This window comes from Spermophilus citellus (genome assembly GCF_964194105.1).
Source record: "Spermophilus citellus genome assembly, chromosome: 1".
Classification (NCBI taxonomy): Eukaryota; Metazoa; Chordata; class Mammalia; order Rodentia; family Sciuridae; genus Spermophilus; species Spermophilus citellus.
Window position 1 is genome coordinate 69,146,545 of NC_138182.1, and position 16,562 is coordinate 69,163,106.

At 32.5% G+C, this 16,562-nt stretch overlaps 1 protein-coding gene across 2 annotated transcripts in view; it reads left to right on the plus strand.

The window, feature by feature from the left end:
• The window catches only part of UCHL3 (ubiquitin C-terminal hydrolase L3), a 57,794-nt gene extending 41,445 nt beyond the window's left edge, over positions 1-16,349 (plus strand). For both annotated transcript variants that reach the window (XM_081299094.1, XM_081299093.1), the window contains 3 exons: positions 6,762-6,837; positions 15,300-15,358; positions 16,120-16,349. In XM_081299094.1, the coding sequence (XP_081155220.1) occupies positions 6,762-6,837; positions 15,300-15,358; positions 16,120-16,203 (219 nt within the window). In that variant the 3' untranslated portion in view covers positions 16,204-16,349. The remainder of the gene's footprint in view (positions 1-6,761; positions 6,838-15,299; positions 15,359-16,119) is intronic.
• Positions 16,350-16,562: the final 213 nt, after the last annotated feature.

A 16,562-nucleotide genomic window follows, 5' to 3' on the forward strand; every position in this document is an offset into this window, starting at 1 on the left:
GGCCAGAGCTACCTTTCCAATTTTACCTGTGCCATTCACATTCTTTCAGTTTATAATTCTCTTTTAGTAATGTGTCTTCCTCAGATTCTTAGAAAAATTTTTTTTCTGTTCTTCATCATCAACTCTACCTTCCTGTCTCTCTCTACTCCATTTCTTTTTTCCTTTTATTAACTTCCCTTTCCTTCTTCCTCCTATTTAAATGTAGATTGAATATAACAAATTTCTGATTAGACTGTGTCTGTGAGAGTAGACATTTTGTTATATGTACCTTTATTTCAACATAGAACCATGTATAGGATCATTTATGTGTTTCTAATTGATTCTTATGAGCAGCTGTTCACAAACTTTTTAAAACCCCCATAAAATGATAGTTTTATTTTAGGTTAATGTATTATTTATGTAGATCAAAAGTACCAACTTAAAAAGAGTTGCAGAGGGCTGGGGCTGTAGTTCAGTGGTCAAGCACTTGCCTTGCAAGTGTGAGGCACTGGGTTCAATCCTCAGCATCACGTTAAAAATAAAGATGTGTCCATCTTCAACTAAAAAGAAAAGATTAAAAAAAGTTTTAGAATCATTCAGAGCAAACTCAGACTACACCATGGTTAGTGAAATTTATTATCAAAGCCTTATGACTATTCTTTTTTATTCTCACTATGATTTTACTGATTATAATTTCATCATATTGCTTTAAATCATTTTTAATTTAATATAGTGGTGTTATTGATTCAAGGTGACATTTGTAAGATCATCTGGATTACCACTATTATTAGTTTTTGTATCCATGTACATTTTGTGGAAAACTATTGGGCCAGATTTGGCTTTGGTATAAGTAGTGTTTGAAAAGGTTATTCCCCATACATCTAATTTTATTAGAATCACTCTTCTGCTCAGTAGACTCTAATCTCATAAATTAGCATTAAAAATCTTTCTCTTATCAGAGTCTGTACGCCATACTGAGTAAGATCATTGAATCTAGAACCTGATATCCTGGGATTTAGTCCCAGCCCTACTACTTGCAGCAGTGTGACCTTGGTTGGGTCACTTAGACTACTTGTGCACTGATTTCTCATTTGTAAAATGGGAATAGTTATATCTATGTCACAGGCCATTGGAGAATAAATGAATTGATGTGTGTAAAGTACTTAAAACAGTGCCTGGCATAAAATAAGTGACACATATTTTAACTGATACTATTGTTTACTAAAAGATGATTAATAGGCCATGATAATTTCCATGGTAGCTTGTCAGCCTAAATAAGAGGTTAGTTCAGGTCATCATATTTAGAGAAGTTCATTTCATTCTTATTTAGATTTTAAAGTCCCCCCGCCACCTTGGTTTCTACCCTCTAAGGAATTTTACCAATGCCTATTGACATATGGTTTTCTTCTGCCCATTATTCTTTTTATGTTTTTTATGTGTTATGTGTTTGTGTTTGCGTGTGTGTGTGTGTTACAGTTTTAAAAACAATCTAATATAATGATTCCATTTTAGTGGCTTTAAAATAACTCAGTTCCATGAATCTGTGCTGTATAGCAGATGAGGATATGCCAGTATTTAAAATGTACATATAAGAAACTATGGCATATAACCTGATACTTGATTATATATTTCCACTTTACCCATTTTTAAACAATATTCATATGTGATCCTTTACTATATGATTGTTACTAGATCATATGAATACAAGTATGACCATACGTTGCTTTTAAGAAAAAAATGATCACCCAGTAACGTGGTCTAAGTAAAATATTCTCTTTTTTAATTATGTAGTCCTCCTCGCCATCCTCATCACAGCCTCATTCTAGCCACTGCAGAACGAAGTCCTCATCATTGTGTCACCATGCATCCCTGCCCTGGGTCAAACGTAACCATGTAGGCCCTGCAAAGGCTACCAGTCCATCTCTCCGTCTTCGTCGCTGGCGACCCTTCTTACGCCTACCATCTTTGGGTCTCCATTCTGTTGTAAGTGTAGTCAATCTTCCATCTCTTCTTCCAGTGGCAAGGGCAGTCCTTTTATTTTCCCCCCTTAAATGTCTTCAGTCTTCAAAGGGCTTTTCTCTTGGTTCACTCAACCATTAGCTTCCCCCCGCCCAGTAAGATTGCAAGCATAACTCTGTGCTTTGCAGTCTAGCTTGACTTTCACCACTGCCTTGGTGAACATTCATCTTTCCACTCCATACCCTGCAAAAATAAGGGCTCCTGCCTGTTGATGAGTTCTGATCGACATTTGTGATAATGTTTAAGTTCCTATCAGTTGTTAAAGTGAATGTGTGTTTTCTTACCCTTCAGCTTTCTGGTTTCATTTAGTTGACTTGGGTCAACAAATGCTGTGTTCCTTCTGAGTTCTTTGCCATCTATTGCTTTATTTATTTATTTTTCATGTTTCTGAGTACAGCATTAGTCTCTTGCCATGCTCTGGGATCACTTTACTTACTCTATCCTTAATCTAAATCCTTCATGGTGTAGGGTATTTCATCTAAGCTGTTTTATTCCCTGAGGTGGCTCAGGTACTTGGTTTAATCTTGATCTGATCTTCCCTGCCTATTTAATTTCTGAAGATCTTTTCCAAGTAGGAGGTGAAGATTTTTCTCCTGTGTATCAATGTAGGCCTCCTGCAAATTTTATGGTTTCACTTTTATAGGCTAAAAAGATTAGCAAGCTATTAAAAAGTATATTTGTTCTTGTAATCTTCCTAATTATCTTAAATATTGAGATTGACAATGGAATTCTAATAATTCTGACAATGGAAATAAACTGCAGAATTAAGCAAGTACAGTTCTTGTCTTTCTGATGTTCTATACTTTTAAAGGCAATAACTGTGGTTTGGCAGAGTCTATCTAAAAATGAAGTATCTGAAATCTTTGATGTGTGCCATACATTTATAAGAAACTTGACATTTCTATAAATCATCATGACTTTTGAAGCTAGTATAAGCTTATGCATGTATTTTAGCTCTTAAAACAATTAAAATATGACGTCAAAGATTCTTTCTTCCCCCTATTTACCCTTCTAGAGCTGTACTCAAACTGCAAAGTGGAGCCTTGACACTTTTCCTTAAACATTTGCTTCCACCAATTATCAGCAAAATCATCAAATAGCCTTCCATTTGTGATGAGTATCAACAAACGGTGTCTCTATTTCATTACACTCATTGGGTTACCGTACTGTACTCATTTGTCATTTTTATTCATTCATCCATTTGATATTTGTTGCTTCGTATTATGCTATATGTTGTTTAACACAGTGAGATTACAAGGTGAACTTGATAAATAGAATAAAATCATAATTTTGTAAATTCCGACTGGGGCACAATTGATTTAATTCTACATAGGAATAATTTCTTTTGTACTAAAACCATTCTAAATGTAAATGAGCACGTGATAAAATTTGGTATTTCCAGTTTTATGGTTTTATGTAATGTTGATCTTTGCACATATTAATTTTATTTCTTTATAGCTTTTTAAGTATTTTCATAGCATAGTGGCTAAGAACATAGATTTTGAAGTCACATTGCCTGGATTTTATCCTAAATCCCATCATTTACTAGCAATTTGACCTAGAACACTTACTTAATGCTTCTCTTAGTTTTTTTGAGAGTAAGATGGATAAAAATCATATTACCTACCTTATTGGGTTTGTATGATGATTCATTGGTCAATAAAACATAAAAGCACTTAGAACAGTGCTTGGTATATATTAAATACCATTAAATTTAAACTGCATTTTTATAATGTGAAATTTATACTTAGTGTTTGATTTCTAATTGATTTGTTATATCACATTTTAACCAAGACAAGTATTATATTCTAAACTAGGAAACTTAAAGTTATATAAATAGAAACTTAAAGTTATATAAATATAGGCAAATGATCCAATCTGTAGCCTCTGTTTTATGATTTTTGTATAGTTATATGTTGATCATTTTTTTTTTTTTTGCAACAGAAGACTTGTTGGGATTTTCTTTTATTCTTGGTTTTAGTGGAATAATTTTTAAGCAGTTGAATAATTGCAAATTTTAGATTAATTGAAGTTGATTAAAGGAAAAGTCTTAAAATGAAGATTTAGGTTTTGTAGAGGCTTAAACATTTTGAGCTTTACTAATCTTTTATAATAGTTTGAAGGCTTTTCATACCCACTGTAGAGTTTTATATTTTTAGTATTCATTTTGGAGAAAAGGAACAATGTCACAAAATTTTGAGTCACTACTTTGATAACTATTCATATTTGTGAAAATGTTTGTATTAATATTGTAATATTATATAAGATTTATAACACACTTAACAGATTACACACTTAACAGTTATATCTTGCTTAAACCTCTAAATGGATAGAAACCCAAGCAAGGCTCCTGGATTTGGGCATGTATTTAGTTATCTGACTCCAAGTATACTGTCTTTACCACTAGCATGGTTGTATTTACTGGCAAAACATGAAAAACAAAAGCTATGTAATATATAATTCTTAAGATGTTAAAATAATTTATGAAAACACAATAGTTCAAAAGATTTTAAAACCTTTATACTGTCATTGTAAAATTATCTTAAAATGAATAAAAGAAGATTTTTTTCCTAGTTAAATAAGGAATTCTTTTTAGCATTTTTCTTACAGAAATGAATTTGTAATTTGTAGATTGCCTAGGTTTGGGCTTGAAAAATTGGATTCTCCTGTATTTATGAATGAAATGAAGATATTGGATTAAGTGATTACTAATTTTTTTTTATTCCCTAACCAGGAAAGTAAGGGAACTCACTATCACTGACTTTACACATTTGAAAACAATTTATTGTATTAAAGAAGGATTAGATCTTTTTCCAAGATGATTGAAAATACCTGGAGACCTTTTGTAGTCTCATTGTAATAAAACTCTTAACAAAAATGTGTTAACTGTAGAATGGACTATCTCAAAACTTTGTTGCATTTCCCAGGCATTTGAGGAGCAACCACAATAGCCGACCACACTAGAGAGGAGTCTTATGTTGGTGCAATAGTAAAACTAGATAAAAACTTTGATTTCTACTGTGTAATTCTTTAGTTCTTGATGAATTTAGGAGGAGCTAGTTTGCCATATTTGCCAATTTCTTCCATTTATAATTTGAGAGAAATAATCTCAGTAGAACACTGAGAGATTAGATGAGACACTGTATTGGCAAATATTTTAGAAGCATTCTATAAATCTTAGAAAATAAAATACAGTAATGAATAAAATAGTAACATTTAATCTCTACCTTTTCTGCATCAGAAAATTCCACATTATAATTAATAGAAAATATATAATTATTGAGCATGAAAAAAGTGTATTTTTTGAGTCAAGATACTACTATGTTATTTAAAACCTTTTAAAGTGATATAAGATAAAATTTATGCCTTTTGAAAACTTTTATCTCTAAAATTTTTGTTCCACCTGTATTTAACAGTGATTGTATTTCATTTCAAATCACTTAGATTTGATGTATAGCTAACATATATTAGTACTAGTTGTACATATCATAGAAAGTATCAGTTAATCAGTGTATCAATTTTACATTAGTTATTTGAATGTCTAAGATATGTAAATATTACTTATGCAAATTAAATTTGGTAAATTAAAAAAAAAAACCTAGGTATAGTTTAAATTTCAAATTGTTAAGAGTCCAAAAAATGGGGCTGGGGTATAGCCAGTTGGTAGAGTGCTTGTTTCTCAAACATAAGACCCTGGGTTCAATCACTAGCACCAAAAAAAAAAAAAAAAAAAGTCAAAAAAAGCAAGAGAAAAGTCCTGGCTACAGTTCATTGTACATTTCTTTAAATTTCATTTCTCTCTTCTTATTTTATAATTCCTTTTTTAATACCTTTATTTGTTAGATTTCTTAATGTGATGCTGAGGATCAAACCCAGTTCCTCACACATGTGAGGCAACTGCTCTACCACTGAGCTACAACCCCAGCCCAGTTCATTGCATCTTTTTTTTCTTAATGTATTTTTTAGTTGTATTTGGTGCTGAGGATTGAACGCAGGGCCTCACATCTGCTAGGCAAGCGCTTTACCACTGAACCACAACCCCAGCTCCTTATTGTATCTTAATTTGTTCTTATCCTCTTTTCTTCTCCCCTTTTAATCTTCAAGGCTATTTCCCTGCATTTATTCATTTTTAAGCTTTTTAATCTAGAATGAGTTCAGATACTTATTTTATGATTATTTACTCTACATTGTTCAAAAAATGATATTATTAAATTCAAGTCATTAAGGAAACCAGCTAGCTTTTTTTGTTTTTGTTTCCTAGTCTTTTTATTTTTGTATTAGATGTCTTATTTTATTTTTAACATTTATTTATTTATTCTAATTTGTTAAATATGACAGCCCAACTAGCTTTCTTGATGTCTTAAATTTTAACTTGTGTTGCTTTAGTTGTTTATGAATTATTAAAACCCAGGGCTTTTAAATTTTAAAAATTACACAATTCATTCATACATTCATTTTACTCAAACAAGTATGTATTGTGTACATACAATATACCAGGCATTGTGCTGACAGTAGGGCTTCTAAGGTAAACAAGACTTAGATCAATTGAGACTAAGAGAAATATGCTTTTAGTTTGTGTTTTCCTTATTGATGGATGAACACATTGTCACAAACATGGTCACTCTGTCCATCATATCAAGGATTAAGCCTTGAGTTATATTGGATAAATGTTCAGTCACTTGGTATTATTTGTGTATGTATATATGTCCTTGAAGTGATTGACTACTAATGTATATAATACGTATTTTTCCCTCCTATTCCAGGCACCAAGTATAGATGAAAAAGTAGATCTTCATTTTATTGCATTAGTTCATGTAGATGGGCACCTCTATGAATTAGGTAAGAACTATTTTAATTTATCTTGGGGATAAAAATGGTAAATGGGAAAGTTTCTATTTATGATAAACAGGACTGCTGATATATATTGTGTTTACTTAAATTAATTGATTACCCTATAAAATTGAGTTTACATAATGGCAGTTTTCTTTTTAATATTTTTTAAGAAAAAATAATTGTTTTGATGTTCAAGTATCTTATAATTCAAGAAAGTTTACATACTGTCTTTGCATTTTAGCAAAGCAGAAAAGTAATCATTACAGGAAACTTCTGGAAATCATCCTTATTAAATTATTGAGTTACTTGTTGAAAATATCTGGGTGAACTGCCTTTATTTTTGAAAGATATGTGTAATATTCCTCAAGACCAGGTTTTGTATTCAATAACAAATATTACTAGTTTTCAATCCATTATACTGTCCCTATGGTAGGCTATCTGATTTTTAAAAAGATTTTACAGGTCTCTGGTTTCTGGTAATGGTTCCTTTGGATTTATGTCAAAGTACCATAATTAGTTACTTGATGTTTTGACCTATGTCTGAACTTTTTTTTTTCTTTTAATGTTACTGTTATTTGGACTATTTCAGGGCATATGCCAGGAAATACTAATAATTTTAACTGAGTTATTCAGATGGAAGAAACTCCTTATATATGTTTCATGATTGGTGTACATGATCTTATAATTATGAGTCTTATGCTTCTCTATAGGACCTTCTGAGTTAAAAAAAATCCAAATAAAGAAACAAAAAGGGGATGTTCTTTTCAGTAATTCTGCATACTGTGATCTTTAGTTTTCTTACCACTCATTTGCTGTGTATGTATTAACTTGTCACTTTTTGTTTTTCTTGTTTTGCCCATATTTTTATTGGTACATATGGGTTGTAAATAATGGTGGGATTTGTTGTTACATATTGGTACATGCACACAATCTTAACAATACAATTTGGCCAATTTTATTTCCTAGTATTTCCCCTTTCCCTGCCTTTTCCCTATTCCTGGTTTCTTTCTTCTACTCTGCTGATCTCCCTTCAGTGAGATCCATCCCCACCTTTCTTTTCCTTTTTCCTCTTTAGTTGCCACATATGAGAGAAAACATATAACTCTTGGCTTTCTGAGTTTGGCTTATTTTGCTTAGCATAATGTTCTCCAAGTTACATTCATTTTCCTGCAAATGACATAATTTCATTTCATTCTTTTTATGGCTGAATAAAACTCCATTATGTGTAGATACCACATTTTCTTTATTCATTCAACCATTGATGAACACCTAGGTTTGTTCTGTAGTTTGGCTATTATGAATTATGCTGCTATAAACATGGATGTGCATGTTTTGCTATAGTATGATGACTTTAATTCTCTAAGAATTAAACAGGAGTGAGCAGCAGGGTCATATCCTATTCTTTTTTCTTTTTTTGGTACTGAGGATTGAACCCAGTGGTGCTTAACACAGCCACACCCTTTTTAAATTTTGAGACTGGGTCTTGCTAAATTGCTTAGGCCTCACCAAGTTGCTGAGGCTTTGAACTGGTGTTCCTCCTGCCTCGGCTTCTGGGATTACAGGTGTGCCACCACATCTGACTTATTGCTAATATTTTTAGGAACTTCTATGCCAATTTCCATAGTGGTTGTGCTAATTAATAATCCTATGGGCTGGGGATGTGGCTCAAGCGGTACCGCGCTTGCCTGGCATGCGTGCAGCCCGGGTTCGATCCTCAGCACCACATACAGAGATGTTGTGTCCGCCATAAAATAAAAAAATAAATATTAAAAAATTCTCTCTCTCTCTCTCTCTAAAAAAAAAAAAAATCCTATGAGTAGTGTAAAATAGTTTCTTTTCTCCATATCCTCTCCACTATTGTTTGTATTCTTTATGGTGGCCATTTTGATTGGAGCCAGATGAAATCTCAGGGTAGTTTTGATTTCCATTTCCCTAATTACTAATGGTGTATATTTGTTGGCCATTTGTATATATTCTTTTGAAAAGTGTCTGTTTAATTGGGTTATTTGTTTTTTTGGTATTCTGCATATTAATCCTCTGTCAAAATAGTAGCTAGCCAGGATTTTCTCCCATTCTGTAAGCTCTTTCTTTATATTCTTGTTTCCTTCCTAAGGTGATTTTTAAAATACATTCCTCCAGGGGCTGGGGACGTGGCTCAAGTGGTAGCACGCTCGCCTAGCATGCATGGGGCACTGGGTTCGATTCTCAGCACCACATAAAAATGAAGTAAAGATATTATGTCCACCTAAAAGTAAAAAATAAATATTAAAAAAGAAGAAAAAAAATACATTTCTCCAACGTCATTTTTTCTCATTCATTCCTTCACTCATCTATGTCAGAATGAACTCACACTTTTTTTTTTTTAGAAAGAAAGAGAATTTTTTTAATATTTACTTTTTAGTTTTCGGTGGACACAACATCTTTATTTATTATTTATTTATTTATTTATTTATTTATTTTTATGTGGTGCTGAGGATCGAACCCAGCGCCCTGTGCATGCCAGGCGAGCGCCTTGCCGCTTGAGCCACATCCCCAGCCCCCGAACTCACACTTTACTTAAAAAGTTACAGCCCATTACATTCCGTGTGTGTGTGTGTGTGTGTGTGTGTATATATATATATATATATACACACACACACACACACACATGTGTATATATATTTTAATGTGGAAAAGATATTTAATTGTAAAATAGAAAAGTAGGCCAGAGTGCAGTTTAAGGGCAATTGCTTCTTTATATAGTCTAGGTCATCTAGAGGGTTATTAGGGTTAAACATTTTCATAAAGCAATAAAACATTAAAAAATAAAGCAAGAAAAAAGGGCTTGAAGATATTACATTTCATATTTTGATGCTGAATTCATACCAGACTTGGCCTTTGAAGAGAAGCTGAGTCTTGCATCTTGTTGATATGTCATTGTTACTCTTTGAGTAGTTTCTTTCATTTGAAACAGAATGCTCCAGGCTCTTATTTTCTGTTCTGTTTGTCCTATATTTAGCCTCTTCTCTAAGGAACCTGTGTTCCTTTTAATATAAAATAGTGATTAGAACCAAGATTAGCATACTGGATGTGCTCACTGCTACTAAGGTATCAATACTTCTAAGCTCTCCCAAAGAATACAGCTAGAAATATGTTTATGTACTATATATAAACACATGCATATGTGAATGTGGGTATGCATGCACACAATTACATGTATTTCTAGCCTCTGTATATTAACAATTATTCATTTATATTAATACTTCTTATTCTTTGCTGAATTTGTAGCTCAGTAATGGTGGAGTGCTTGCCTAGCATGCATGAGGCCCAGGGTTTGATTCCTCAACATCACAAAATAAACAAAAAACACTAAAACACTTCCAATTCTAATCTAATGCCATAGATTTATTCTTTTGTTCTTCTCCACATTTGTGACTGTTTTCTGAAGCTGAAAAATCTTGTCCCCATGACCCTTGTGTATTTTCTGGTTTATCCATTCATCCTTTATGTAAACAACCTCTTGGCCACGCCATTCGCAAGCTTAATTCCAGTCCCACTGCTTACCACCTTCATCTGCCTCACCAATCCTGTCCTGGCCCAGAGAAATCAAGAGCTCTCCAGAACTTGCTTTCTGGTCATTTGCAAATTTCAGCTGCCTTAGCCTCCTTGAAATCCATTCTCTTTCTCTTTATCTCATTGAAATAGTTGTGCTGTGCTTGAGTCTCTCTTTTCTGCAGTGGTGTTCAGTAAATGTTTCCTAGAAGAAAGCTAGTATTATTGTAGGATGTACTTATAGTTATGGGCAACTTGTTATCCATTGTCTAAAAATAAGTCTAGGCTTATTTTTTGCCTAGGCTTTTAGTTGTTTCCAGTGGGAGCCCTATCTAACACCAATAGTTCCATAATGGCTGGAGGTAGAAGTTGCCTAATTTTTATTTCTTGAATTCTCCAAATGGAAGATAAGGATTTAGCTTTCTTTTATTGTCCTCTTTAGTTATTTCTCTTTCTCAATCACGCACACACACACAAAAAAAATGCATTACTTTTCTTTTTACTCTTCTCCCAGGATACTTAGGGTTGTTGTTTATTTTTACCACAGAAACATTATTCTCAGCTGAGCCAAACATACTTTTTTTCCTTTTTATTTCTCCAGTTAATAATGGTTTTATTTTGCTGTGTGTGTGTGTGTGTGTGTGTGTGTATTACTCGACTATTGAACTACATCCCAACCCCTTTTATATTTTATTTTGAGAGATGGTTTCACTAAATTCACCAGGCTGGCCTTAAACTTGGGATCCTCCTGATTTAGCCTTCCAAGTTGCTGGAATTATTGGTGCCACTATGCCTGGCTTTTTAATTTTTATTTATTTATTTTAATGTACTTAATGCTAAGTTTCTCCTGGGCTCTTTTTCATTGGTCTGAGTTTCTCAGTACTTAGAATTGGAACATCTGGCGTTCTATTAACTTTCCCTTCTTGGGGATACCTCTCTCAGTGCTCTCTTTTCTGTTCTATGCCCTGTGTACATTATCATCATGGTATTTCTCTTTATTGATGATATGTCTTGCTTGGGTCTGTTTATATCAATAATTTTGGGCTTCAGGGGATCTTTTCAATCTAGAAACTCTTGTGTTTCAATGTGGGAATTATTTGTTTTTTCCATTGGATTTCTCTTTTCCATTATTCTGTCTTTCTGGAATTCCTTAATTTTTCTTTCCTGTATATCATAGTCTCTTGTTTTGGTCTCTGGAACTTTTCTTCCAATCTGTTACAAATTTCTAAATCCTTTTATCATTTCTAATTTTAAAGAACTCTTTAGTTTTCTGATTTTTTTAAAAACTTAAATGAATTAATTTATTATCTATTTTTGGTGCAGGGCCTCATGCATGCTAGGCGTACACTCTATTGCTGGGCTATACTTTCAGCCCACTGTTCTCTGAATTTATGGTACTAGGGATTGAACCCAGGAGCCTTTTACTACTGAGCTACATCCCCAATCTATTTTAGTTTTTATTTTGAGACAGGAGCTCACTAAATTACTGAGAGTCTTGCAGAGTTCCTGAGGCTTATTAAACTTGTGATCCTCCTGCCTCAGCCTCCAGGGTCCCTGGGATTACAGGCATCCACCACCACACCTAGCTGTTCTCTGAACGTTTATGTTTTAAAATATCACATTCCATTTTAACACTTAGGCAGTATTTTTCAAAGTTTTTATTTTTTGTATAGTTTTATGAGCTCCATCATTGATGGCTGTCCTTGGATATCTGAGATTAGCCTTGGATATCTTGGATATCTGAGGATATTTTATACTAGGCTTTCTCATTTGTTTTATGGTGTTTATAAGATCTTTTGTACAGTTCTACTGCCTGCAGCTATCTCTGGGGTCTTGTGATCAGATTATCCAAAAGACAAGATCTGAATGAATTGGTTAGCCACTGCTAATGAACTAGGCTGCTGTCTTCTTTCCTATCCAGCCTATAAGTGGAACAACCCAATTAGACCAAAGTTGCAGGGTCTTGGTTACTGGACCCATGTACAAGATATACAGATTTCCCTGGTCTTAAAAGGCTCTGTATGGTTTGATGGTCTCTAACCTCATTTGTTCTTCTCTAGGATAGGCATTTGCTTAAATTACACCCAAAGTAGTTGGGAAATGGAAGTTTCAAGGTCTATGAAAAAATTTGCCAAAACATTAAAATGTAAAAACTGCCATTGTTCCAACCAAATAATGGCAGTTTTTACATTTTAATGTTTTGGCAAATTTTTTTCTAAAGGTCTAGGTAACAAATGTTTTAGGTTTTTTTTTTTTTTTTTTTTTAAGAGAGAGTGAGAGAAGAGAGAGAGAGAGAGAGAGAGAATTTTTTAATATTTATTTTTTAGTTCTCGGTGGACACACCATCTTTGTTGGTATGTGGTGCTGAGGATTGAACCCGGGCCGCACGCATGCCAGGCGAGCGCGCTACCGCTTGAGCCACATCCCCAGCCCCTGTTTTAGGTTTTGTTTATTGTTTTATCATTTCTCCTCTTCTTCTTCCTCCTCCTCCTCCTTTACCACTTTCTCCTTCTTCTTCTGTTTTTTTTTTTTCTTATTCAACATGTAAAAACCACTTTTAATGAAGGTATAAAAATAGGCTAAGGGGCTAGATTTGGACCATTGGTTATTGTTAGCACAACCTCAAGACTAGAAATATAATAAAATCATAATTAATCTTTGCTCTAAACTGTTATTATAACAAAGTAGTATATGCTTTCATTTTGTTTATATTCTTTTGACATTTCAAGATCAATTATTTAATAATCTTAGTCTATAATAATGTTTGAAAGTAATTCTACATTAAACAACATCTGCATATGAAAGAAAAGTACTCAGTAGGTTCTAATGAATGAAGAAATGAGTGATGAGAACCAGGAAAATAAATAATTAAAATACATACATAAAAATTTTTGTTAAGAAAGGGAAACCAGCTGGCATACTGGCTCACACTTGTAATCCTAGCAACTTGGGAGGCTGAGGCAGGAGAATTGCAAGTAAGGTCTGGGGATGTAGCTCAGTGGTAAAACACCCCTGAGTTTAATCCTCAGTATCAAAAAGAAAAAAAAAAGAGGGAAAACCTGTAGCTTACAATGTTTATTATACTTTTGCTTTTATGTAAAAATTAAAAGATAAAACAATATAAAATGAAGGTAGCACATAAAGAATGTAATAGAGTCTTATAACTTTAGAATAAATGAGCTACTGAGGAATAAGCTTTTGCTAGAAAAGGATATTTTAAGGAGTTGTTCTATGATGTATTATTAAGAAATATATAATGCAATTAATAAAGAGAATATGTTTTGTAGAAATATGGATAACTAAGCATTCATATGTAATATCTACTTAGAGGAAAGTATTTCCTTTTGGGTTTTACAGACTTTAAGGATTAAAGGCTGGGGTTGTGGCTCAGTGGTAGAGCACTGGTCTAGCACATATGAAGCACTGGTTTCAATCCTCAGCACCACATAAAAGTAAATAAAATAAGGTATGTGTTCAACTACAATTTTAAAAACTTAAGAAAAGAAGAAGAAGAAGAAGAAGAAGAAGAAGAAGAAGAAGAAGAAGAATTAAATCCCAGGCACTGTAATGTAAGGATATTACTTATTTAGCATTTTGAAACTACATGTCTTAGTCCAAAAATATGCAGCATGTATTCTGATGATATGATTAAATTAATGTCACTTTACATGGAAATTTATATCTGTTCATTTTCACTCTTGTTTTTCTTTAATAGTAGTATCTGTTAATCCAAGTCTATCATTGTGCATATTGATTCAGAAATTTTCAAAATATACACATATATATTTAGTTGTAAATCATGAATAGAATACCTTGTTTTTTTAAAACTCTTTTTTTAATATTTATTTTTTAGGTATAGATGGACACAACACAATGCCTTTTTATTTATTTATTTTTTATGTGGTGCTGAGGATCGAATCCAGTGCCTCACACATGCTAGGCAAGCTTTCTACCACTAAGCCACAATCCCAGTCCTGATTCAGAAATTTTTATTGTTTAGAAACCATGGTATTATAAGAAAGTACTGTGTTTTGTGGATTGAACTTGATTAAGTACCAATTAAATTAGACATCTAAGATTATACATTTGCATAAAAAGTAGTATCATTTAACTTTGGGTTAACAAGAATTTTTATGATTCTGGACTTTTAATTTTTTTCATAATATTAAAAAAGTACCAGCTTATTCAAGATGATTGTCAATTTGGTTATTTGTTTTTGTGGTCAGTAAAATAATTGTAGGTTATTTAAATTGTTGCTTTATATTACTGTATTTGTGGTACATAGTTAAATAATACATAAGCTATGACAGTATAACTCCCTTCATTGAAAAAAACCTGACAGTCTTATTTAAGATCTTCTGATTTAGTTTTAAAGCAAAAATACATATCTTTTATATTTCTGAGGATAAAAACTGAGTTCATAACTTCCCAATAAATTACTAATTTTATATATTTTCAGGAAGTTAAAACCAATATTCATTTATAATAAATTCTATTCATAAAAATAATTTAGGCTTTTAAATGTGGAAACAAGGTGCTAAGAATATTCTTGGTCAGGCATGGTGGCACATACCTATAAACCCAGCCACTCAGGAAGCTAAGGCAGGAGGATTGAAAGTTTGAGGCCACCCCCAACAACTTGGTGAGACCCTGCCTCAAAATAAAAAACTTTAAAAAGGACCGGGGATTTAAATCATTAGTAGAATACTTGCATAGCCTGTGTGAGGCCCTGGGTTCCATACCCAGTACTGCAAAATGAATGAATGAGTATTCTGTTAACCTTTCATGTTAAAAAATATTCATGGTTACACATTTAAAATATTTGTTTTAGGATATATCTTCTAACTTTTCTTGTCTCAGGAAGAGGAAAGTGTGAGGTAAAGTCCATTATCTTGTAAAAACAGCTAAGCATTCAACTTTTTGTCTATTTTCCACAGATGGACGGAAACCATTTCCAATTAACCATGGGAAAACTAGTGATGAAACTTTATTAGAGGTAATGATAAAACATGTTGGCCTATTTTGAGTATAAATTATATTCCTGTCATCTGTAAGACATCTCTAAAGATTATTTGTATAATATTTTCTCTGAATCTGGATGTTTCTTTGTCCTTGCTCTTTTCAGAAAATCTAAAAAACAAAAATTTGAATTAGTATTTAAAATCTACAACAGATAAGGAGGTTGCTTGTGTTCTTTATGTGAACAATTGTTAAATTTAAAAAAGACAAGAATAGTATTGAAAGAGTCACTCACTATATCCTATATTTGAGTCCCAAGATACCATGAGTTGTATCATGATCCAAATTTTAGAGATTTTAAATCTCTAAGATTTTAAATCCCTTTCTTTCTTGTGAAGGACTTATCTTGTTTGATTATTAGCAATAGCTTTTTTTATCCTTTTTAGATCCCAGGAGAGATTATGTACTGGGAAACCAGGCATAATTTCCATTTGCATAGTATGAATATATATCATATATATTCACTCTTCTCTCAAGTTGCTTAGAATCAGTGAAATATGTAGTTTTCAGGTTAAAAGGTAAAAATTTTAAGAAAGAATACTTGCTATATCTTACACTTTTGTACTAAGCAAGTTGGGCCACCAACTGTTCCATCTTTTGGTGTTTTGTATTTTTCATTTGGAAAAATAAGTCTGCAGTATAAAATTAGTACCAGAAAAATGTGAAATTCTTATTTATCATTCATAAGTAAAACATATATTTAAAAACTGAAAAGTTATACTTTTTTTTCCCCCATAGGATGCCATAGAAGTTTGCAAGAAGTTTATGGAACGTGACCCTGATGAATTAAGATTTAATGCAATTGCTCTTTCTGCAGCATAGCTTGTTGATAATGGAAATACCAAATACTGTATTATTTGCAACAAAAGTTAAACTTCTGCTGCCATACACTAACTCAGAAATTTTGATATTTTCATTAACTTGACTAATTAAAAATTTATGTGAATTAAAATTTGATTTAACCTGTGTTTTATTTTTGCAACAAGTTAAAACAGTAATTCTTTCCTTCCCTTTCTTTCTTGTGAAGGACTTATCTTGTTTGATTACTAGCAATAGCTTTTTATCCTTTTTAGATCCCATGAGAGATTATGTATTGGAAAACCAGGCACAATTTCCATCTTCATAGTGTGAATATATATCATACATGTTCACATATTTATGTAGAAAACATTTGTTGAAGA